General features: G+C 41.6%; 1 protein-coding gene across 5 annotated transcripts in view; it reads right to left on the minus strand.

Moving 5' to 3' along the window:
* Positions 1-27,006, minus strand: part of Itpr (Inositol 1,4,5,-trisphosphate receptor) — a 1,013,977-nt gene that overhangs the window by 762,885 nt on the left and 224,086 nt on the right. For all 5 annotated transcript variants that reach the window (XM_067141353.2, XM_067141352.2, XM_067141351.2 and 2 more), the window contains exon 16: positions 5,138-5,288. In XM_067141353.2, the coding sequence (XP_066997454.1) occupies positions 5,138-5,288 (151 nt within the window). The remainder of the gene's footprint in view (positions 1-5,137; positions 5,289-27,006) is intronic.

A 27,006-nucleotide genomic window follows, 5' to 3' on the forward strand; every position in this document is an offset into this window, starting at 1 on the left:
TTATCAAACATTTTCAAAAGACAGTTTAAATATAGTTTTTTTACAATTTGCTTCACGTTGCACTGACACAGATAGGTCTTATGGCGGTGGGATAGGATAGGTGGGATAGGAAAGGTCTAGGAATAGGAAGGAAGCAACCATGGCCTTAAGGTGCACCCCAGCATTTGATTGGTATAAAATGGGAAACCATGGAAAACCATCTTCAGGGCTACTGACAGTGGGGTTTGAAACTACTACCTCTACTACCTCTTGAATGCAAGCTGACAGCAACATAATTTTCAAAACTACAACCCTAATTCTAACATATTATACAACAATCATACTATAAACAAAGCAGATAAGAAATTCTGGAGTTGACAAATTCAAATGTACACACTGCAAGACAAGTTATATGGGACAAACAGGTAGAAGTGTTCAAACAGGATACTTAGAACATGTAAATGCTAAAAAACACATCAGATATTCGGCAATGAACCAACAGATTGTAGACTTCAATCATTCTTTTACTTCCATAGAAGACTCACGAATTGCTGCTGTCCCCTTCACACAGCAGGAAGTACGGCTCGTTTGTGTTACCTGTAACTGCTATAACCCTTATTGACATACCCGCCTTACTTTCAATTCTCCTCCAAGTCCAGTTACCCCACACAGCAGCTACGTGCAGACAGCTAGGTCTGAACAGGGGACTGCTGATCCCCAACAACAAGCAATGACTATTCCTTGGTTAGACTCCAATGAAAGTCCAGTAATTCACAGTCAAATACAGTGAACAACTAAGCAGCAACAGCTCAATAGTGTTAAACAGCAGGACAATACTCGTCACAACAACGACCATTAACACTGTTTTACATACACTCAAGACAACTGCTCCACACGCTGACTCTATGACGGTTCTCAGTCCACGGAAGTACACACAGTACTCCAAGGAAGTACACACAAGATTCCATTCCGTACGTGTCAATACTCCTACTCTGGGGGGGAGCACAGACGACATCCAGCCATCTATATTGTGCAAGAGTCTTCCTAACACTTTTGGACTTATAACCTGCAAATCATGGTAACAAGGAAAAGATGTGTATCTTATGTTCCTTCAAATTCATAAGAAATGTAACCACAGATAGTCATATTTTGTTCACCTCCCATGATTTATAACCATTAAAAACTATTTTGTAATTAAGTCTCTAGAGCTAATTTCTTTCTCCATTGAGAGGGTCTTTTCTGTAGCAACAATATAATAAAACAACTACCTTCAGCTTAACCACTTCTTTCTGGGAGTCACTGGCGCCACCCTGAATCATTCTGGGTTTTGCCCATGATTTTAGGGCTAGATTGGTATCTGGTATGAGGTTTCGGGTGTTAATTCCATCCTAGGATTTCACTTGAATTTGAATACTAGCATGTGAGTGGAAAGTCAGTAGCTAAGCCACTGTGCTAACCACACCTCCAGTCAATTCAACGCAAAGTGTTAAAGAAAATAAAACCAAATAACAATTTGGAGGCTGGATTCATTTCAGCGAACTGCATATATTGAAATAAATTCAAATTTTAATAAACTGTTAGATATACATTTGGTGTTCTCTGAAACACAGTCATAGATGGATTTATACAATAATAATAATAATAATAATAATAATAATAATAATAATAATAATAATAATAATAATAATAATAATAATAATAATAATAACCTTTGTTGGGATTTACCAGTTACCTCCATCGGGCGCGTCCCATTGGAATTGGGGAAGCTCGCTGGCTCTGCCGCCAGCAGAGTCAGAGGGTAGTAGGGAAATAAAATACCACTGTGAAAAAAAAAAAAAAAACTGGTCCCTTCCCAGGGTTACGGCGAAGACTGGTAAATGACCAGAAGCCAGAAAACATCTTGAGGCAACCTCTAGGGCTAACAACCCTAGTTGTAAAAGGATGGGTACCCGTCCAAAGCAAAGTCAAGTCAAAAAGCATGATGGCACAACATTTCAAGAAACATACCCCAGGGGCTAAATCTTCGGATAAATCCCTCGTCGTGAACGCCACGGCGCACGAGTCTCGTTCGCATTCTGGGGGAGTCTCGACATCATGCAAGAGACGAGTCGGAGCGTCTCGGTGTACCCCGAAGAGTCAAAAACTCAGGCCAAAATCTAAAACCTTTCTAGCAACTTTCAACATAAATTCACTTACACAAACTGGCAAGCTGGAAACCCTCACCACAGCTCTTCACGAAAATCAGATATCCATAATGGCCCTACAGGAAACAAGGTACCCAGATGAAGAGAGTTTTTAATCCGAAGGCTACCGAGTTTTCAAGAGCAAAGCGCAAAGAGGAATCCTCAATGGAGCTGTGATGCTTGGAACCGCGTTTGCTGTTAGAACCAAGATCCTTAAATTGGTTGCAAATTTCGAACCTGTAAATGACAGATTGTCTATACTCACAATTAAATGCGCGAACAAAACCTACGCCCTAGTTAAGGCACATGCTCCTACAAACGATAAGAACAAGTCTGATCTAGACGAAGTTGATCATTTCTGGGACCTACTGGATGAAAAATTAAACAAAATCCCCAAACACCATGTCAAGCTTCTTTTGGGCGACCTCAATGCCCAACTAGGTCGTGAACAGAAGTACAAGAAAGTTATAGGAAATTACCCTGCTCACAAAAGAACCAATCCCAACGGAAAAGACTGGTGTCCATTTGCGAAAATCACAACCTGCAGGTCATGTCGACCCACTTTCGCCACATACCCAGAAAGCAAATGATTTGGCGTTCTCCCGTCCAAGCTCTCGGTGAGTTCCAAATTGATCATGTTGCAATCTCCAGGAGAAACAGCCCTGAGATTATGAATGTCAAGGTAAAGAAAGGCATCAGTGTGGCCTCAGATCATTATATGTCTCTTATCAAATTCAAATCAATTCCCGCAAACACAAGGAAGACAACCAAACAGATCACACGCTTCAACAATGATAAACTTCGGCAAAGGGTCGAGGAGTTCCAGGAGAAGGCTAGACCAAATGACTGTGACTATAACAACGCCAGAAGTCTCCTTGTTGAGGCCGCCAAAGACGTTGCAGAAATCAAGAGAAGAAAAAAGCATGCCTGGTGGAATGGTACCTGCGAATCAGTCCTCCAAGAAAGACTCAATGTGCGGAAACAGTACTACTCTACGAAATCAGGAAATGATTGGGAAACCTACAAAACCCAATGTGCCCAAGCAGCTAGGGTGTTCAGAACTGAGAAACGTAAATACGAAAAATCTCTCATTGAAAAGATAGAACAAAACTCTAGGAAGAATTAAAGCAGAGAGTACTACAGAGCCTTCAAACGCAAACTCACTGGCTATAAACCACCATCTCTATGCTTTGAGTGAAAGGACGGCACACTGGCGACGTCAAATGAAGAAAATTGCAGCATTCTGGCAGATTACTTCAAGAATTTATTTAATTGCTCTAAACCGCAAAGCGCCATTGAGACCAAGGAACCCGTACTCAGGTACCCAGATTCCAGACCACCCGACAGAGATGAAATCAAGCGCCACATTGCCCGTCTCAAAAATAACAAAGCACCGGGGGAAGACTCAGTAGTAACAGAACTATGGAAATATGCCCCAGAGGAATAAGTTGATATCTTGCAAAAGCAAATAGAAGAAATTTGGAACAAGGAGACCCTACCCGAAGATTGGAAAATAGCTTTGATCCATCCATTACACAAAAAAGGCAGCACGAAGAACATCAACAACTACAGAGGAATATCTTTGCTACCCGTGACTTACTCTGGAAACGATCATCAGATTTTGTACACTAAGGTCCAAGCAGTATGTGTCTGTCTTTGTGGACTTGAAGAAAGCGTACGACTCCATTGACCGGGAAGTCCTGCTAAACATCTTAAATGAATTTGGAGTTGATTTGAAACTGCTGGCATTAATTAGAGCCACCCTGACCGATACAAAATCCAAGGTGAAGTTCCACAGATGTCTCTCGCATTCCTTTGACATCAAAACAGGTGTCTGACAAGGTGATGGGCTATCCCCGATACTCTTCAACTGTGTTCTTGAAAAGATCATCAGAACCTGGCGGGTGAGATTACAGGAAACCAACTACAGTCCATTGAGAATAGGAACCAAATCCAAGGGGATCGCAACAGACTGCTTAGTATTTGCCAATGATATTGCTGTTCTCTCAAACGACATAGAAACCGCTAGAGCTCAAGTTGAAATTTTAAAGGAAATTGCCGAACAAACTGGTTTGCAGATAACGTTTGAGAAAACAGAAGTAATGACTAACATCAAAGAGGCTGCACCAAAACTCCATACAAAATATGGGGACATCACCCGAGTAGACAAATTCAAATACCTGGGTGAGATCATCATGAAAAATGGACTGGACAAAGAAGCACTTCAGGAACGAGTACACAAACTGGACATAGCCTACCAGACATCCGGCACAATCTACAACAAAAAAATGCCTTTCCAAAAACACCAAGATACGTCACTATGAAACAGTTCTGAAGCCAGTAGTTCTATATGCAGCCGAAACCCTGTCTCTAAATGCCAACAAAGGACTCCTTGAAGAACTGGAGAAAAGAGAATGCAAATTTGTGAGAGGAATCTTGGGATCAAAGTACAGAAATGGTATCCATCAAAAGAGATCCAACAAGGAAGTCTACAGCAAAATAGAGAAAATTACCGACACAATCAGGAAAAGACGGGCACGATTTTACGGTCATCTGAAAAGAATGGACGGAAGAAAGTTAACTAAAGAAATCTTTCACTTTTTTGATTCAAACCCCAAAACCACAATTCCCTGGTTTAGAAATATCAAAGAAGACCTGCAAATGCTACATATCTCAGCTGAAGATGCCCTTAACAGAGATCTCTTCCGCAAGAAAATATTGACGAACGGGCTAAACCGAGACGAGCAACCGAAGAGAAGACACGGTGCCCCTTGGACAGAGGAGCGTAGGCAGGCCCACTCACAAAGAATGAGGGAAATTTGGGCTCTAAAGAATGCCAAGTTCAGTGTCAAATGCAACAAGACATAACGTGGTCCTTGATGGCCCCAGCAAATTATATATTATAATAATGAATAATAATAATAATAATAATAATAATAATAATAATAATAATAATAATAATAATAATGACCAACCTCAAATGTCAACTTATTTCTTTCTTGATCACCAAAGCTCCACATTTCTGCAACAACATTGCAGAGGTAATCCTCAACAAACATAATTGTAGAATGGAATCTTGCTCTCACAGCTTCCTTATTGTGATCAGGAGTCTTATTGTTGTCATAGCTGAAAGAAACAGAAAAGGTGAAAAGTGCAATAAAATTACAACAGAAATTCAGGATGTTGAATAAAAGATGAAAGCTACAAATTACAGATTACCAATTTATTTCAATAACAAGCATTCCAAGTGGTAAACAGACATCATGAAGAATTGATAGAGTTGTTACAAAAAGATAAATCTCTTTTGTGATATAATACAAAATAATTTCATTATACAGCAATTACGGTGTGGAGAGAACTTTTTTTTTTTGCTAGTTGCTTTTACGACGCACCGACACAGATAGGTCTTATGACGATGATGGGACAGGAAAGGCCTAGGAATGGGAGGGAAGCGGCCGTGGCCTTAATTAAGGTACAGCCCCAGCATTTGCCTGGTGTGAAAATGGGAAACCACGGAAAACCATCTTCAGAGCTGCCGATAGTGGAGTTCGAACCCACTATCTCCCGGATCTGAGCTCACAGCCGCGCACTCTTAACCTCACGACCAACTCGCCCGGTAGGAGAGAACATCAAACTCAATCATATTCCGTAGATTTCACAATGTTCATCAGCATTTGTCCCAACTATCGATAGGTTCACAGTCTCCAGTTCATTTGGAAATGGAAAATTGGTCAATTCAGGTTGTAGATTAAAGCTCTTCCTGTCATTGTGAAGTGCATTGGCCTGTTGTTGCTAGGTCATCTTTTGGTTCTCTTTCCAACATGTCTTACTTTCGATGCATTGTGTGTTCCAACATTAGCAATCGTGTCTGCCACTCCTTGCAGCACTTGTATAAACTAACGAGTCAGCTTTCACAAATTTTCTACTAGATCAGTGCAATGCCTAATCATTCTCCTATACCTCCAATGGAAATACGATCAAATCTAGTTAACGACGGTTAACCACCAGAGCATCCCGGTCTCCACGATACTTAGTTGACATTCTGCCTCATTTGTAGTCTGCAAATATTCAGAAAAATGACCTTGAAAAGTATTTCTGGCACCCTTGATATGTTATGGGGTAGGTTAAAGAAAGATGCATTCGCAGGTTAACCTAACCCTGAAGTGAACCATGAAATACTGAATTCATGTATCGATCTTGTTATAACTTGACAGCAAGCATTCGATGCTGTAGTTAACAAACCTTGTAAGTGCCACACGTCGTACTTGCGATGCATTGTGTGTTCCTAGAATGCCCATCAACAGAATAATTTACTGTGCCGTTAATCTTTTAGTCATTCATTTTCATTTTCACATCATGAAGCTGAAGGTTTAGGTCTCTTATCCTTCGTATAATTGTGAGAGGAAATGAGCTGTGGAAGAGGTGCTTGTAATTAGCTAGTAATTAATTTAGTAGTGATTATTACACAAAGTTGTTACCATCCTTGCCATCATAATGTTCATTTTTTTATTTCTCACCATGATTAACCCAATCTCATTATCAGGATCATCATTAATAAAATTAATTAGTATACTAACTGCTATATTTAAAATTTGTAACGTATACTGTACTTGGAGATTTGTTCTCTGTTGCATGCCTTTCATTAAAAAAAAATATAAATAAATAAATAAATAAATAAATAAATAAATAAATAAATAAATAAATAAATAAATAAATAAATAAATAAATAAATAAATAAATAAATAAATACCAAGCTCGATAGCTGCAGTCGCTTAAATGCGGCCAGTATCCAGTATTCGGGAGATAGTAGGTTCGAACTCCACTGTCAGCAGCCCTGAAAATGGTTTCCCGTGGTTTCCCATTTTCACACCAGGCAAATGCTGGGGCTGCACCTTAATTAAGGCCACGGCCGCTTCCTTCCCTTTCCTAGCCCTTTCCCATCCCATCGTCGCCATAAGACCTGTCTGTGTCGGTGCGACGTAAAGCAACTAGCAAAAATTTAAAAAAAAAATAATAAAAAAATAACTAAATAAATAAATGAATGAATAAGTAAATAAATAAATAAATAAATAAATAAATAAATAAATAAATAAATCAAATGTTAACCTACAAGGTCAGCCTTTCTTTTACATTCAGTCATCATCAGTGAGTGAGCTGTTGAAGTGTACGGACGTGTTTTCCCAGCGCTCTGAAGTGAAGTTGTTGACCACGGGTTGCGCGTTGGAAATTTATCAGGCGAGGATACGAATATGATGCGGGTGAGTGAGGCCCACTTTCCCGCGATAGTGCGGTCTTTCCAGACCTAGTAACTTGTGGTTCCAGGCAGTTGTTATAGAGGCGTTATTGGTGATGTTGAGTTGAACCCAGGATCTGCAGTGGAGTGTAATGTTCAGTCCCCCAGAGAAGCGACAGCAATTAAAGCCCGGTTTCTTCAACTCTATGTTAAATTTTGCTTAACAAATGTTAACTAACAATTGTTATTAATTTAACACTTCGTTTAAAAGTACCCTGTTTCACAAACATATCTCCAACATTTGTTACGAAACAATTGTTGAAGACAAATTAAACACATTTCCGTAAGATTTCTGAACGCGTTTGGCAGTGAGCGTCTTTTGTGTCTTTACATATAGCGCTCCTAGTGGCGTGTTGAAATAGTATTTTGTCACACAGACACATGGTTGACATTATTATAGGTTATGGTTAGCGGAGACCGCTAAGAAGTAAACATGTCAAGTAAGAGGCAACAACAGCGTTATTATGATGAATGCGAGACAAATGTTGTTATAGTTTTAATTTAAAATTATGCGAGTGTGCTTAAAAAATGAAATAATGGACTATTATATCACAACATTCGATATAGCCTATTCTTGTAGGAGTGCAATCTAAGGTTCCTACATCACCGGGAAAATGCGATAATTGATATGTTTTGAATGATTTACGGGCATTATTTTATTGTGGGGAAAATAATGGAGTGCCTTGTTAATGCTGCAATGGCAGCAAGAATTCTTTGTAGAATTCTACACACTCTTTTCTTGCCCTCGTGCCGGGCTCAGTGGCTCAGACGGTTAAGGCGCTGGCCTTCTGACCCCAACTTGGCAGGTTCGATCCTGACTCAGTCCGGTGGTATTTGAAGGTGCTCAAATACGTCAGCCTCGTGTCGGTATTTTTACTGGCACGTAAAAGAACTCCTGTGGGACTAAATTCCGGCACCTCGGCATCTCCGAAAACCTTAAAAGAGTAGTTAGTGGGACGTAAAACAAATATTATTATTATTATTCTTGCCCTCGTGAACGTAGTCTTCTACAATTAGGCCTTTTTCTTTAAAAAAAATACTATTTGTTCAGGACGTCGACCTATGAAGATATTTTGCCCCTACAATTAGGTCTACATGGAAAGTGTCTCGAGGTCAGATGTTATTACAAAACTCCGCTTCGGACGAAGTGGAGGTGATATAACACTAAAGGCGAACACATTTTACTTAAACATGTCAGGTCCGCAACCTAATAACTTCTGAAAAATTGATGAATCCCCGATTCCAATGCAAGGCGTATATACTTAGCAGTTGTGGCATAGTGGTCATCGTACTTGTCTGCGAGCATCGTAGACGTGAGTTTGAGTCTCGTTTCAGGGAACGTTATTTAAAAATTGGAACAAAAATATTACGCAAATTGCAGTAACGGTACACTTTGTTTTCTACCTGAAATTAATATAGGTCTAAACGTTCTCACAGTTACTGCTGGATCTCTTTCTCTGTATATAGCCTATATTAATTTCTTCTTAATCTGTTTATCCTCCAGGGTCGGTTTTTCCCTCTGACTCAGCGAGGGATCCCACCTCTACCGCCTCAAGGGCAGTGTCCTGGAGATTCAGACTTTGGGTCCGGGGATACAATTGGGGAGAATGATCAGTACCCCCCCCCAGGGCGGCCTCACCTGCTATACTGATCAGGGGCCTTGTGAAGGGATGGGAAGATTGGATGGGACAGGGAAGGAAGCGGCCGTGGCCTTAAGTTAGGTACCATCCCAGCATTTGCCTGGAGGAGAAGTGGGAAACCACGGAAAACCACTTCGAGGATGGCTGAGGTGGGAATCGAACCCTGCTCTACTCGGTTGACCTCCCGAGGCTGAGTGTGTCGTGTCCTCCCAGGGACTTGAACCCAGGATTGCTATTCCCTCCGAGGATCGAACCCAGGGAACGTAGGAGGAATAGCTGTACCTGATGTATTAGGAATTAGCCTGTCATAAGAGGCTAGGAGTCAGGTATAAGCATACCTAATGGGCGTACCTGATAATAATTAAAAGATGTAAAATAATTATATTCATGGAACTGAATAGTCAGTTAAGAGTGGAAATCATGTTTCGTACATGTTAGGAAATCTTGAGTAGCAGAGAAGTTTGTCATACAGGAAGTGACTCATGTTGACAGGGCATGGTTCAGCCGCATAGACGCAGTAGAATATACTAGAAAGGTCTTTTGGACACGGGCTCTGATTGGCCAGAATCTCGAAAGATGAAGCAGTCACGTACGCAGGTTACGACAAGCTTCGAGAACATTGGGCGTTGGCCCCGGAGGCTATATAAAGGCAAGTAAGCCCTTATTCAGGGCTTCTACTATTCACTTCGCGGACCAGTTGTCAGCAGAATCCCTGCCGGTCGGTAGGACGATTACGCAATCAGTAATAATAATAATAAGTATTATATACTTCAACGAACGACTAGTAGACAGACTTCTCGCTCAAGACTTGCCAACATAAGTCTTTATTTTACATTGTACATAGTGTACATATTGTAGTCAACCTTCAGTATCAGAATATATTAACTTCGTGGGAATCCACATCGCCGTCTTCCTCCTGATCTGCACCTTAGTTGAAACTTCCCAACCTATACGTTCCAACCGCTCGGGAACGATCCAACCAACCTTCCAACCAATCTGACTTTTCCTAAGAGCTCACCTATAAGCTCAATCCTGTCTGTCACGACAGAAGACAAAAATTTTTGGTGTGCAGCTGTGAGGTGGGAAGCAGACAACCTCAGCAGAGAAGGAGACGATCTATTTGAAAGCCCCGCAGAAGAGGCTTAGCTCAAGAAAGAAGTAACGGCCCAGCAGAGTTCCCGTTCCAGTGAGAGGTGCCAGCAGCACGACAGCAGCCTACTGAGCCAGCCCAGCGCGCAGTAGCAGACAGCGTCCAGAGACCGAAGATCCAGCCCATCTTCAGCACCGATCAACCTTAAGGGTGAGTGCTTATAATTTTCTCTTCACTAATGGCAGAGTCAAATGTAACGGGTAACCTGGTAGATAATATCAGTGACGCAGGTTCGGATACGGGTAGTGTGCATGCAGAGGAACGATTGTTTATATCGGCATCAGAAGGCCATAAGTTAATCGGTCATGAATTTGACGGCAGTAAGCCGGAACGCCTCCGCGAATTTATTGCAAATGTAGAAGCCGCACATTGCATGGTAAGACCCAATGAGAAAGGATTATTCTTTAAATACATCCTAACGAAGATAACGGGTCCAGCTCGCGAGAAGTTACTATCACGGGGGGATATCATAAATTGGAGGAACGCAAAGAACGCGTTATGGGAATACTATGGCAAACAAGGTACGTTTGAACTATATTTATGCAAACTATTTCAGTCCAAGCAAGGGACTAAGAATTCCGTGGCGGAATGGGCTCACGAGGTCGAAGAAATAGTAGTCATGTTCAGAAACGCGATCTTAGAGGAAGAACCGATAGAAGGCCGCGAATATCAGCGCCGAATTATAGTTAAAATAGCAATAGCCGGTTTCACTCAAGGGCTCCGAAATAGGAGGATCCAGCACAAGGTGCAAGACAGAGATCCTAGAACTTTCGAAGAGGCTGTAAGTACAGCCAGGCAGGAAGAGGCATTACTGCTCTCTCAGGAAGAGCGTGAAGCCCTGTACAAGCCACAACCGGTTAGAACCCCTCGTAAGGAAGGTTGGCAGGTAGTGCCTACAAAGGGCAGCTTTAAGGGCAATTTAGGGCGACGTCAGGCAACGGGAAATAAGCAAGGCAAATCCCGAAACGTATTGGTAACTTGCTTCAACTGTAAGCAAGAGGGCCATATCGCAAAAGAGTGCGAACGGCCAAGAACCAAGTCCGACACACCGGCTCCTAAGTGCACGTACTGCAAAAAGCTAGGCCACAAGGAGCGAGAATGTAGAAGGAAACTAAGAGACCAAGAGAAACCTACTACCGGGGAAGTAAGGATAGTCAGGTCTACGAAAGTACCAATCAGGGTACAATCCCAGCATGCGCAGGGAACAGGAAATCGTAAGGGGCCATCTGAGCCCGTCATACGATGCTATGAGTGCAATGAAGTGGGCCATAAGAGGCCCGAGTGCCCACGACGAAATAAGGACCGTGGACGCACACGTAAGCGGTGTTATGCCTGTGGGAGGCAAGGCCATTTGCGGTGGCAATGCACCGCCAAGCCAAGCCGAAAGGCTCAAGTTAGCCCTCAAGGAAGGGACAAGCAAGGCCAAGAGGCACAAGTAAGCCCTCAAGGAAAGGGTCGTAAGGTTGTAACTCAGGCTGGTGTAACACAAAACACCCAAGACAAGCCGAATAGTCTTAATAAAACACGGTGTAAAATATGTAAGCGATGGTCTCATGATAGCAAAGACTGTTGGTTCAATACCCGGGACACGTTAAACTAATAAGGGGTCACGAGCAAGGGACTGCTGTGACAACCCCGAAGGTATCAAGTCCCGCCACAACAGAATTAGCTAAGACAGAAGGCTCAATCTTAATAGATTTAGCCGGTCAGAAGATCCCTACTAGATTTTTAATAGATACAGGTAGTGATGTATCTCTCATTAAGGAAAGGTGTGCACCTAAGGACGTTTTCGTGAATCGAAAGGAGATCCTCCAGCTGAAAGGCATCAGTGGAGACGTAGTATTCACGAAGGGGGAAGTTCGAATCCCGATAGGAGGAAAAATCCTAGATTTCCACCTGGTAGACAATGATTTCAATCTGAAGCAAGATGGGATCATTGGGAAGGATATCCTGCATAATAGCATATTAAATTACCAGGACGGTTATGCGCTAATAGCAGGAAAGAAATATCCCTTTGGTGCACGAGAAGCCGTATGGGTCACTTTGGAACCCCGAACCGAAAAGATAGTGGCTATCGAAGTAGATAAGAATAATGCCGAAGGCCTTGTTGAAAAGCAAGAAGTAAGACCGGGCGTTTACTTAGCAGAGTGCTTGACCAAGTCGGAAGATTACACGGCTATTGTCAGTATGTTGAATACTACTGATAAAGTTTGGAGATTATTGAGTCCAGTGGTAGAGCTTCATGCTGTAGGGAAAGAGACAGCTGAATCACCCACTGTAGTAAATACGGTTGAGCGAGCCGCCTTATCTAGAACAAGCAGCGGAACGCAAGAGCACTCGAGGAATGGCAGTAATAATAATAATAATAATGTCAGTGGTGAACAAGTGGAGATCAGGTCTCCCGTCACCAAGTCTAGGGCTCAAAGATTGCGAGAACAGTTGCGTTTAGACCACTTAGCGCCTAAAGATCGCGAAGAAATATGTGCGATCTGTACCGCCTACCAAGATGTGTTTTACTTGGAAGGTGATAAGTTGACGCACACGGATGTGCTGCAACATGCCATTCCGACACCCGCGGATCAACCTCCCATACATTTACGGCAATATAGATTGCCCGAAGCCCAGAAAGAGGAGATAGGTAGACAAATTGATAAAATGTTAAATGATCAAATTATAGCTCCTTCTACTTCTCCGTGGTCCTCGCCCATACTTTTGATCCCCAAGAAAATGGACGCCTCTGGGAAGCAAAAGTACCGTCTGGTAGTTGATTTTCGTGAACTCAACCGCATTACAATCGGTACAGCGTACCCACTTCCGTTAATTACGGAGATATTAGATGCTTTAGGAAAAGCCCGATACTTTTCCACCATGGATTTGGCGCATGGCTATCATCAGGTCATGTTGAAGCCAGAAGACAGAGAAAAGACCGCATTCTCTGCACTAGGGAGGCATTACGAGTACTTAAGAATGCCCATGGGGCTCAGGGACAGTCCCGCGACGTTCACGCGGTTAATGAAAACCGTATTAACAGGCCTAGAAGGCATAAAGTGCCTCTGTTATTTAGATGACGTCATCGTATATGGTAGCTCGATAGATGACCATAACCAGAAGCTACGAGACGTATTGGAACGACTAAGAGAAGCCAACTTAAAATTAGGACCGGACAAGTGCGAGTTCTTACGAACTGAAGTCACATTCCTAGGTCACGTCATTACGAAGGACGGAGTCCAACCCGATGAGAGGAAAACCCAAGCAGTGAGGGATTTTCCACAACCCACTACTACGAAACAATTGAAGGGATTTTTAGGGTTGTCAGGTTATTACCGCAGGTTCATACCTAATTATAGTAAGATAGCGAAGCCACTGTACGAACTCCTAAAGAAGGACGTACCGTATGTGTGGACAGAACAGCAGGAACATGCGTTCCAGGTACTGAAGCAGAAACTCATTGAAAAACCAGTTTTACAGTACCCAGACTTTGAGAAGCCATTCATTTTAACCACAGACGCAAGTGGGGAAGCGCTAGGTGCTATACTGTCTCAGGGTCCGCTAGGCAAGGATTTACCGGTGGCGTATGCTAGTAGGACACTAAATAAAGCAGAAAGAAACTACAGTACCACTGAAAGAGAAGCATTGGCCATTGTATTCGGTGTGAAATATTTTCGTCCTTATTTGTTTGGACGTCATTTCACAGTTGTGACCGACCATAAACCATTAAAGTGGGTTTTCAGTGTACGAGACCCATCTTCTAGGCTACTAAAATTTAGGCTTAAGTTAGCCGAATACGATTTTGATATCGTATATAAGGAGGGCAAGCGTAATTGCAACGCAGATGCTCTAAGTAGAATTCCTGCTACCTTTGAACAGGAAGTGAGAATAGTTAGCTCTGAAGGCCAAGAGCTAGACATGGCAGGCAATGGGGAACGAAATAACGAAAGGACGTCGACTCTTAACACTAGGTCGAACGGGGAAAGTAAGCAGACAGACAGACTCAGCTCTGAATCCGAGGACGCTTCGGTAGAGGTGACAGAGCCTGAGAATGAGGTAGGAACGCCTGCTACTAGCAAATCAAAGGCTGAGCTAACAGAGCGGGAAAAACGAGACATAATCGAAGAAGCGCATGCTTCGCTGGTCGGAGGTCACCAAGGCATTACCAGGACGTATGCTAGGGTGAAAGACCACATCCAGTGGGATGGGATGCATAAGGACATAGAAAACTATATTCGTTCATGTCCTTCTTGCCAAAAGAATAAGATTACCGGGCCAGAAGTGAAAGCCCCAATGGTAATAACAGACACTCCAGCGACAGTGTTTGATAAGGTCTCGTTAGATATCGTAGGCCCTCTAGACTTAACAGAGGCCGGCAATCGATATATACTCACCTGTCAGGACCAGTTATCGAAGTACCTGGTCGTGAGTGCAATGCCAGATCAGACCACAGAAACAGTAGCCAGAACACTGATAAATAGTGTGATCAGTATTTTTGGAATACCAGGAACGATCTTAACAGATCAAGGTGCGAATTTCATGGCGGACATGTTTAAGAAACTGTGTCGAACCCTACGGATTAAAAAGGTACACACAGCCGCTTTCCGTCCACAATCAAACGGAAGCCTAGAAAGGTCACATAGAGTGCTAGGTGAATTTCTGAGACATTATGTGTGTAGCTCTCAGAATGACTGGGATAAGTATCTCCCAATGGCTATGTTTGTGTATAATACTACCAAACATACTAGCACTGGTTACACACCATTTGAATTGATATTCGGAAGAAAGGCCAATATTCCAGGCGTACTACAGAGAAAACCTGAGCCAACTTACAATGAATATCAGAATGTGGTAGAAGAATTAACACAACGACTCCAGGAGAGTCACGAAATAGCCAGGAAAACTCTAATTAAGAGTAAAGAGCAAGAGAAGTGTAGGTACGATGAATCACAGAACGAAGTTTCCTTTAAGGAAGGAGACCTAGTATTGCTCCGTAATGATGCTCTAAGACGAGGGCGTAGCAAATCAAAATTATCGCCACCATATCAAGGCCCCTATAAGGTCATAAGGGTAAATGGTGTGAACTGCACACTGGAGCTGAATAAGCGAGGAAAACGGACCACTGTTCATAAAAATAGATTGAAGCTTTATATTGATTAGAAGCGGGCATAAATAGTTGTATTCGGTTCTGATTTCGGCCGCGGTAAACACACTCCCTTTACCTCAACGGCATTGTGAACTTTCGATGACTGCTGATAAGGTTAGTATGAAATACCCTGTCAAGTCACGTGCCAAATTAGGGATACCGATGTTAGAAATTTAACCTAGAAATTCCAGAACCAAGGATTATTGGTACGGGACGTCAAACAGTGCACGATCCTCAGTACCCGTCAGAAAGACCACAGTGACGAGGCTGTGAGTCTAGATGTCAACCCTCGCCAAACTTGACCCACGAGGTCTTGAGCTGAGCACAAGGCTCACTCATGTAGTGAAAGCAGAAGGCTTACAATTTAGTTCAGAGTTAATAGGAACATTGCTAATACGCAGCATAGTAATTTATTGAACGGGCATGATAGAAAAATAGCTGCATAGGAAATTACCAGTATGAAAGGTAGGAAATTGCGAATAGGTACAGTCACAGAGTCACAAATCGGTGTTAAGAAATTAAACAATACGGTCAAATACACGGTAATGCTCTCACGAAGGAAGGAATAGAATGAGTCCTGTAGTAAGGCACACGGAAAAACCCCGTGTGGTGCCGGGGATCAACATAAGTAATCCTGTATACCAGAATAGCACCACAGCCGATCCAGCTTGTCGTAGGAGGCGACAAATGGATCCTCATAGGGAGCGGCCTTGCATGTAGTCTTTAGCACAAGTGCGGGCGCCCTATGGGAGGTGTGAATCCCTTGAGACGGATTCCACCTGGGGTATGTCACCATTGAGCCGGTGGCTACTCAAGGAGGTGTGATATCTGCAAGCGCAGAAACCCACCTAGAGAAAGGTTGTGAACTACAACCAGGTTTTGCTGTTGTTAGAAAAGTCATACTGTGGACATGAATTATAATGAATCCATACCAAGGCATCATATGCCACTCTGCAAGCTCCATGCACGGTTACTCTGTGCCACTCTGCGCACAGCGAATAACTGGGGAATGTATGTCCCATAAGACGTTATCCTCAAGGTAAAATTCTGACCTTCAAATTACATGGTCGTTACCCTGAGCCGGCAACGCTATGTCTCCTATCAGAGGATGTTGAAGGCAGAAGGTGAGCCACCCTCGGCCGGGAGTCACCCCTTGAGAAGACCCCGTAAGGTGGGTAGTTACCTGAATGCTTATAGACAAGCCAGGTAAGAAGAACCATAATCTGCATCCAATAGCATATTGGAAAAGGTTCTTGCGAACTTAGGACTCATGATACTGAAGATTGCCGTGAGATGAAAATGAGTTGAAAACCACACTCATAGGATAAAACCGAACCCGAGACCCTGGCTCCGCGAGCCAGCGTGCGGTCAGTATAAACAATAATCCCCAGAGAGTTACTCGAATGTCATTCGGAAATGAATAGTGATAACTTGGTGTGTTAACACCTTAGTGTTGTGATTATCTAACTTAAATGTAAGACGAGATTAGGCGTAAGACAATGTTATGTCAGCATTGCCGGAAGATAAGATGTATTGACTTGCGGGCCAGCACGGCCAAGCATGCATGATGTCCAGTAAGCGGTCAGAGGCAACGACTTTGATGTTGATAAGGCAGCACCGTTAGACTTAGAGATAACCCATACAGCAAGCCAGCAGGCGTATACTTCGGAAAGAAGAGAGAAACAGAACTGTACGCGGCAGTGATTAGTACAATTAAATCGGTTATCTGAATTGTATATCGTAGCCATGAGGACCTAAATCGGACACAACTTTGTGCACTATATCAAAGAAGGAATTGACATGTAATAGATGGATTCGTGTAGATGTGTTGAGTATTCAGCCCGAAGGCTGATTGGATCCTCGAAGGATCCACCGTAATTACCGTAGACTGCCTAAATGCCATTGAATAGGCGCACTAGAGAAAGAAGAATGAGATAGCTTCTGTTGCTTTCCTCATTTTGGGATAAGGGATACAATAGGACATTTTCAAAGGGATAGATGTCAGACATGAAAGGCAGGCGGAATAAACGTCAATTAATCCACGTAGTAGATACCATAACTAGGACACTATTTGACATGTTAGTGTTATTAACACACGGAATGATATTACCGTGAATGAGATATTTTCAGTGGAAATTGTGGGCAACTTAAGCAAATTTTCAGAGGCTTTCCGACATTCGGAATTGCAATTAATGTTAAATAAACACCTGATTGAATTGCAAGGTGTGTTACTTCAGCTGCATGAGCACTACCAGATAATTTTAGATAGTATTATAAATGCTCGATTAGGACTAGTACAAGTACGAATACTTAGTCCAGATGATATTTTAAAGGCTTACAAGAAGGTACAGGGGGAATTTCCCAAAGGTTATGACCTGCCAATAGAGATAAGAGAAAGTTATGGGTATCTCACATATCAAATTTCAACAGTGAGCGTGTACCTAACAAAAGACTCTTTGGTATATATTTTAAAGCTTCCATTGACAAACGGAATTAAATATTCCCTGTATAAATGTGTTCCCTTCCCTACGAAAATAAAGAACAACCCCAACCACTTTGTATACCTACAGGAAGAAAAAGAGTATGTAATCTTAGACAAAGAGAAGCAAACTTACGCACAACTAGGTAAGGAACAAGTGCAAGAGTGCAAATTAATAGAAGACAATCAAAGGTTGTGTAAATATAATTTTCCTCTAAGAAATGTAATTACCAAGAGACCTTGTATAATTAGTTTGTTAACAGGTGTAAATCACCTTCCCGAAGACTGTGAAAAGAGGGTATTGCCAATTTTCGAGCTCACTTGGATTCCTGTGAATGATAATAAATACATTTACATATCCCCTAATGAAACCCAAGTGACATGCATTTGTAAAGAGTCTACTAGTGATGTAAAATTACATGGTCTAGGTATAATAAGTTTCATGGATTTGTGTACTGTATATTCTGTAGATAGTAAGATACAAAGTTCTGGGAGTATAAACTCCACCATGAAAAAGGACATTATACCAGAAATTGCGTTGGAATATGATTGTTGTGAATCAAGTTATAGTAATATAAAACTCAGTGAGATTCCTGAGTTAAACAAGGTGACTGTAGGTAACTTATTAAATCATGTAAACGATCTGAAATGGACAAGTCAGAAAGTAAGCGAAGTCGAACGCTTAGTGCAGCAGCAAGAGACTGAACTCAAGCATAATATAGCATTAAGATATATAAGTGTATACCAAATTGTAACTTGGAGTGTTTTAACCATAATGATAGTAATATTGTGTTGTTGCTGTGGCTGTTGTAAAAGTTGTAAGTATAAACCCAAGTGTATTGAGGACTACAAGGAACGCTGCCCCAATCTCTGTATCTATCAAAATGTAATTACTGCCAACAGTAAGGCAAGGGTATCGGACGAAGACATTACCGTCCAATTTAAGCAACACAGGGCTACTGGAAGGGCCCCCAGTAAGCCTGATTTGCAATCAGAGTTAGAATTAATAGAAACACCGGAATCAAGGGTGTTACCGGAAGAGATATTGGCACAGCGTAGTCCCACTAGTAGGAGAGTAAGCTCCAAAAGGTTGTAATTCATAAGCTGTAAAGAATACAGTTTGAGAGTAGCGAAATGAATGCAAGAGATGTTTGCATTCATTTCTCCCTAGGGGAGGGAGGTGTCGTGTCCTCCCAGGGACTTGAACCCAGGATTGCTATTCCCTCCGAGGATCGAACCCAGGGAACGTAGGAGGAATAGCTGTACCTGATGTATTAGGAATTAGCCTGTCATAAGAGGCTAGGAGTCAGGTATAAGCATACCTAATGGGCGTACCTGATAATAATTAAAAGATGTAAAATAATTATATTCATGGAACTGAATAGTCAGTTAAGAGTGGAAATCATGTTTCGTACATGTTAGGAAATCTTGAGTAGCAGAGAAGTTTGTCATACAGGAAGTGACTCATGTTGACAGGGCATGGTTCAGCCGCATAGACGCAGTAGAATATACTAGAAAGGTCTTTTGGACACGGGCTCTGATTGGCCAGAATCTCGAAAGATGAAGCAGTCACGTACGCAGGTTACGACAAGCTTCGAGAACATTGGGCGTTGGCCCCGGAGGCTATATAAAGGCAAGTAAGCCCTTATTCAGGGCTTCTACTATTCACTTCGCGGACCAGTTGTCAGCAGAATCCCTGCCGGTCGGTAGGACGATTACGCAATCAGTAATAATAATAATAAGTATTATATACTTCAACGAACGACTAGTAGACAGACTTCTCGCTCAAGACTTGCCAACATAAGTCTTTATTTTACATTGTACATAGTGTACATATTGTAGTCAACCTTCAGTATCAGAATATATTAACTTCGTGGGAATCCACATCGCCGTCTTCCTCCTGATCTGCACCTTAGTTGAAACTTCCCAACCTATACGTTCCAACCGCTCGGGAACGATCCAACCAACCTTCCAACCAATCTGACTTTTCCTAAGAGCTCACCTATAAGCTCAATCCTGTCTGTCACGACAGAAGACGACCCCGTTCCAGCCCTCATACCACTTTTCAAATTTCGTGGCAGAGCCAGGAATCGAACCCGGACCTCCGGGGTGTGGCAACTAATCACGCTAACCACTACACCACAGAGGCAGACTATATTAATTTGAGGTACGAAATAAAGTTCCACTGCAATTTGATCATTACTTTTATTCGCATTTTTACCTTCACATTCCCTGAAATAATTAACTAAATTTGTATTTTAAAAAGATAATCCAACGGGGGACTCGAACTCTCATCATCGCGGTTCGTAGACAAGTATGATGACCACTCGGCCACTGCTACACTTGACTAGTTTGCAACTTTTCAAGTATATACGCGGTGCTTTACAATGCGGAATTCTTTTTTTTTTTTCGGAAATTATTAGGTTGCGGACCTAACAAGTTCAAGTTAAATGTGTTCTCATTTTAGTGTTCTATCCCCTCCACGTGGTCCGAAGCGGATCCTGCCTCATGACATTTGTCCTCATTTATTTCGAAAATGAACCTGTACGGTATTGACCCAAACCCTTCTACACGAGTTACTGTTGAGTCCTCCAACAGGTACATTAAGCTAGTTGAAACCGATTGGACGCAGGGTCTGACCCATCCTTGTAAAATCTATAAGCAACTGCTGCACTGGAGAGATTGGTAAGTTGCAATCTGTTGGAAACTCTAACCTATTTTCTATATCGTCTAGTACCTTGTTCATTATGGCTTCGGTAATCAAAAATCTTTCTTCTGACAACTCTAAAAGGTAGTTATTTCTTAGTATGGGTCGTCCTTTGCATTCTTCAGTTTATAAATAGTCCTCATACAGCAGTAAAGCTTCAAACTTACGTCTTCTATATGCCTCCATTTTGAAATGTTAGCAACTGTTAAGAGGTTTAACACAGGGGTGCTGCTAGGTTAATTTAACACAAGTATTAACAATGGTTAGAGTTAACAATTCTTGATGAGACGACCATTTTGTTAAATTGTGTGTTAAGTCTCCTTAACAGCAGTGTTAACACTTAACATTCGTTGAAGAAACCGAGCCTAAGTGTTCAACGTGTATAAAGAACTTAAAAAATGGAATCAAGTGTGTGATATGTTTAAAGTTGTTCCACCTCGCCTGTGCTAAGGTGAAGAAAGATGATCGTATGAACAACTTTTGGTTTTGTCGCACCGACACAGGTAGGTCTTACGGCAACGATGGGAGAGGAAAGGCCTAAGAATGGGTAGGCAGCAGCCATGGCCTTAATTAAGGTACAGCCCCAGCATTTGCCTGGTGTGAAAATAGGGAACCACAGGTTTGAACCCACTATCGCCCGGATGCGAGCTCACAGCTGCGCGCCCCTAACCGCACAGCCAACTCGCCTGGTAGTGTAGAATTTGTGACACTGTGGAAAATATGAGGGAAGCAATCAAGGCTAGAGACTTGAAAATGGAGAATATAGAATGAAAGATTGCCGAATGCGAAGAAACAGTGAAAGCACAGATAGAAAATATCACAAAAAAGAACAAGGAAGCAGAACCTGATTATATTCCTACAGTTGACTCAGGGGAGGAAAGTGATCCAATCATTAAAAAAAATTCACATGACATACTCATCATGGGTGACGTGATGATACACTACAGTGGATATTTCGAGTTAACAGGTATAGTGTTATCCAGGAATAAAATTTGAACAGCTGTCTCAGCAGGTTGAAAGAGTGGAAGATAGCGACGATGTGCAAGAGTTAGAGTTTCATTTAGAAACTAATGATCATAGAAGAAAGGTGTCAGTACACTATTTAATGGGAGACGTGTATGAACTGGCGAGTGCAGCTAAGAAAAAGTTTAAGAATGCGAAGATCATACTTACGAGGGAACACATACATGTGTTTCACTCAGATTTGGTTGAAATTTGGTAGGAATATTTGTGGGAGGCAGTAGAATGCTAAGGTGAAAACTGCATGTCCCCAGCGCAAGTTGAAACGCCAAAATAGAACAAATAAATAGTCGTAAAATTAGAAGTGCTGCGGGAGTATCTGGGTGTGGCATAGAGGGAGGGAGGAGTGAAGCAGCGGACGTGAGCAGCGTATAGTCGGGCTGCTCGCTCGAGTCGAATTAATGACCACCCACCCCCACCCTCCCAGCCACTCTTCTTTACTACACAGCACTTCGCACATACCTCGAATCTTCCCGATTAGAAACGTCAAAGCAGATCAAGAGGTGCACACTGATTAGTCGTCCGATGAGACAACGTTCTTACAATGACAGGTAAAATCTGACGTTCTTATAGTCATTTTTATGAATGGTGACTGTATATTTACTTTAACCATGTATGGTAATAATTGATTTTTTACACCTAGATACAAAAAAATCGCCCACTACAAAAGTCATTCAATCCGTGGAATGTAGTAGAGTGCCTTCAGAATGTTTTGCAGAGTGTAACAAAAAAGACACCCCATTTTCTGAAGATGAAAGGAATTTGGGATTGGAATTATATCGTAAGTAGATCAATGTATTTATATATATTTACTTTTACGAGGAAAACAAGCGTTCACAGGAATTTCGTTCTTGTCTCCGTTTTACAGGTCTAATTGCCGACAGGGTTTTGGATACCGATATGACAGTGGAACTGGATGGCACATTGGATATGTCACATGATGACTTTGATTTCAAGGAAGACAATATTGAAACACCGTTATTTGACCTCGTCTCCAAAAATGTTGCTCCTAACCTTGCATCCACAACAACGGCTGAACGATGCCTAATCCCAATAACTTACAAGAAGAAGGTCGTCGAATATTGGAGAAACAAAGGTGGGAAACAGAGGAGCTTTGCATCAATGAAACACAGGTTTTGTAAATTAAAGTTCCGGCAACAGCTTTACAGGTGGGAGCAACAACTAGAAAACGGTGGCACAATGGGAGAAAAAAATTAATTTGTTACGGAGAAGACTTATCAAAAGTTCAAAGAAAGTAGACAACGAAACAAAATAGTTCACGATATAAATATTTCAAAATGGGCCTTAAAGTACGCTCGTCTAGTTAACTACAACACATTTCGAGCATCTCATTCCTGGGTAATGAGTTTTAAAAAGAAATTCAAAATTGGATCAAGAAAAATTTGCAAATTTGTATCTAAAAAGTATCAATTTGAACAAGAAGATACTAATTGTAGCGCGACACTGTTTGTTGAAGAAGTGTCGCAATTAATAGAAAGTCACGGCCCAGAGTGCGTGTTTAATACTGATCAGTCTGGTTTTCATGAAGATTTCCATTCTGGCAGGACCCATTATGAACGAGGAGAAAAAGTCGTATTAGCGGAAGCACAATCTATGAATTCACTAACTCATAGCTACACAATACAGCCAATAATTTCGGCAGATGGACAACTCCTGCCAAAGTTGCTAGTGGTGTTGAAAGGAAAAATGGCAAATTTGATCCTAATATAGAAAAAACCTATTTACCGCACCAAATGTGTACACTTTGCCTTCAAAGTCTGGAAAACTGACCAAAGAAATTGTACAGAAATGGTTACGGGATGTTTATTGTGCGCTAGTACCAGAGTACAGTGTTTTAGTTCTCGATTCCTGGACCGGACAGAAAGAAGAAAATATTTTAAATGATAAAATTGGGAGTAAGAAAATCATTGATGTTCAAACAATACCGAAAGGAGCCACTGGACTTATCCAGCCGTTAGATGTTTTGGGCTTCCGCATTTGGAAGCAATTTATACGTATTTTGTACGATTTAATTTTGTTAAACTCGTTAGACATCAAGGTACATTTAAGGAACAACATTTTAAAAGTGCAATCTTTGACGCACAACCAGTTCTCCTCTCCGCGTTTTCGTAGCATGTGGCAGTACAGTTGGTACAAATGTGGCTATGTTAACAAGAAACCTTCGCAATTTGTTAATCCAGTCGATTATTGCTTCAAAGAAGAGCCTTCCTATAATCAATGTAATACTTGTGAAAGCGACAGCGCTGTAAGATGTACATGGTGCACACAGTATCTGTGCCTTGTACACTTTTTTGTAAACAATCACTATTGCACTAATTACAACGAGTAACAAGAACTCAGGTGTGAATTCTTCAAACCTTATTGGCATCGTTGTTCAAACATAGTCTTTTGTACACTTGTTTCGTGTGTTGTTTTCATATTTACTTTTTGCACATCTAATCGGGAAGTTAAGGGGAACGCGCTAACTATACGCTGCCTGGCTGCTGGCGCAGCTAGACACAGCCCGGTTGGCTCACGTCCGCTGCTTCGCTCCTCCCTACCTCTCCGCCAAACCCCAATACTCTCGCGGCACTTCTAATTTTACGACTATTTATTTGTTCTATTTTGGTGTTTAAACTTGCGCTGGGAACATGCAGTTTTCACCTTAGCATTCTACTGCCTCCCACGAATATTCCTACCAAATTTTAACCGAATCCGAGTGAAACACATGTATGTGTTCCCTCGTTAGTGGTGCTGTGCGAAGGAAGGACGTACTTCTGCGGCAGGTAAAGGCTTTGAACGACTGGATGGACTGGGTGCATCAGCAGCTGGACTTGGTGTATGTGGAGATGGATTGCTGGATAGAAGACTGGGATTTTGCGCGGGACAGACTGTACCTGAACAGGCGAGTTTCCTAAGAGTTAGGAAACCTGCATGAGAGAGTCATTGAGTGGCGCCACCAAAGATGAGGAAGACTGGAATCGGAGGAGGGCTGCCAACTGGAGCTGACAATAGGCAATGAGCAGCTATGGATTATACACGAGTGAAGTCCCTAAGTCTACTGCAGGTGAATTGTCAAAGCGTACTAAATAAAATTACTGAATTTTGGAATATTACTGAATCATACCACGTGCATATAGTCATTTGTACAAAATCATAGCTGAATGGGAATGTAAATAGTAGCAAGTAAATCAGGACGATTTCATTACATATAGAAGCGACAATGTCTAGAGGTGGCGGAGTATTTATCTGTGAGCGAAAGAACGTAGGTAGTTGTCTAAAATGGGTTGATGAGGATCACGAAATGCTGTGTGTGCAAATCATGAATCAAAGGAATGCCAACTCCATTCAAATAATAGGAATATATAGGGCACCTGGTAACAACTTTTCGGTACTCAATGTATTCAGTGTATTGAATAGGTGGTTTATAATAAAACATTGTTTATTGTAATTGTACCAGGAGGTACACCTCAACACCATGCATTCAAAATCAGCGCCTAAATGAATTCCTCTATTGGTTAAACAGTGCAACTGAAACTACACCAACTTGGAACTTTAATCAGTAGATGTCACCACTAAAATATTGAGTAATTTTGTTATTGTGAAATTTCCTAAACTGACTGAATTTCTCCTAGTTTTGTTTGCTATACATCAAGAAGTTTGGACATTTCTCAACAGTTGACACTACTAAAAACTATGATCATGCACTCTGGTGCAAGGTGAAAGAACATATAACTTAAAGAAGTTGTGTATTTCTAGGTTTTCCATAACTGATCTATGTTCATTTATTTTTGGGTTGGCAATACTTCCTTTTCTTTCCACCAGTTTTGAATCTAGCCAATCACGAATTTTTGTAATTAATTTTCAACCAATCCCGCATTTCTTGTTCATTTTGAATCTGCTAATAAAAATGAAGGGGGTGTGTCCAGATTAGTCTTGAATGATCTCGAACCTTCCCTGAGGGTTTATAAACTGCGGCTTTTCACGTTTCCTGGTCAATTGATCGTCGTCTTTCTGAGTGTGTGTGTTAAGCAGGAGGCGGGTGGCCTCTTTCGTCGGCAGCTAGAACATCTAGAAGGTAATGGCCACATAACTTTATTCTTTCTTGCTACCTCCGCAGTTTAATCCGAGAGAAAGGTCCGAATCTTTAACTATGTAACCTACTTTTCTAAAATGCAAATCATCTTTTGGCTGATGTAAAAACTTCGTAAACCCTTTAATTGTAAATCGGGGATAGAGAGTGAATTACCCTCTTGAGCTCCCCTTCATCTTGGTTTGAGGTGACTACGTTTTGTAACTGTTTTTCATTCTGTAATGTGGTAAAGTAATTTCTATATGAGTCACCTCAGTAGTTTGGGAACAGCCCCTGTTCCATCGGCCTAGAGCCCTTTAGGTTTTTATATTTTCATTGTCTTAGAGCGCAGTGTATGCCTCCATTCCTTTTGTGTTTGGGCCAGTTATTAACCTGTTCTTTTCCATGGGTATTAAATACCCCTGTATAAAATTATTTTTCAAATTGTAAGTGGTTCCTTGAGAGGCCAGTGATTGTAAGTTGATGTGGCCTTGAGTAGGTTTGGAAAACTGAGAGCCTGTTAGCTCTTTTTCAAAGTTTTTGTGAGATTAACGAGTGCCTCTAGAAGGCTAGAAATTGTATTTTGGGAGCAAGTGCTGCATGAATTACGGGATTTCTGCCCTTGAATAAATTTGTGCTCTTTTGTAAATTTGAGCTGGGAGCTCTGAAATTGTAAAGCGAGGGGATTGAAGCCCAGGTTCTGTAAAGTTCACTAATCTTGGATTTTCCTAGACTTGTTTCAAGATTGTCACTGTACCTGATGTTTCATTGTTATGAAAAATTGTTAAGTTTGAAGTTCTAAAAGAAATATAACCTTTGTTAAAGTTTTAAATCAATCCTTGATATTGTAGTTAGACCCATTCAAGCCCGCACCTTCTTTAACCTCTTTCTGCTCCACGAGTACCCCTGTAACTAGTGGTAGTAGAGCGTGGTTGAATGGGTCTCCATTATAGAATCCGAACCAAACTCTAAGAATTTTCTTGGTCGCTGCAAATTTTCTAAATTTGTAAATTTTCTATCATCATGTCTTTCCCTCGTGAAATCCTCCATCCTGGGTACTTGCGCGAGGAGGAATTAATTTATGAATTACTTATTACACTTATTAGAAATGTTCAGTCTGGAGGCACTGTTGCGGCAGATACCACCAAATTTAAAGAGTCATTAGAATTACCTATTTGTATCCCAACTTTGGGGAAGAACGAAATTAATGAGGCTCTTTCCACTATCACTGACAACACCACCGAGCTAGCATCTTTAGTAAATTCTTTTGAAATGAGTGATCCATCTGCTAATCAACTTAAGAGAGTACAGGCTAGACTGTTGCATTTTTATAACAGGATTAGCGATCT

The sequence above is a fragment of the Anabrus simplex genome, chromosome 2 (genome assembly GCF_040414725.1).
Source record: "Anabrus simplex isolate iqAnaSimp1 chromosome 2, ASM4041472v1, whole genome shotgun sequence".
Taxonomy (NCBI): Eukaryota; Metazoa; Arthropoda; class Insecta; order Orthoptera; family Tettigoniidae; genus Anabrus; species Anabrus simplex.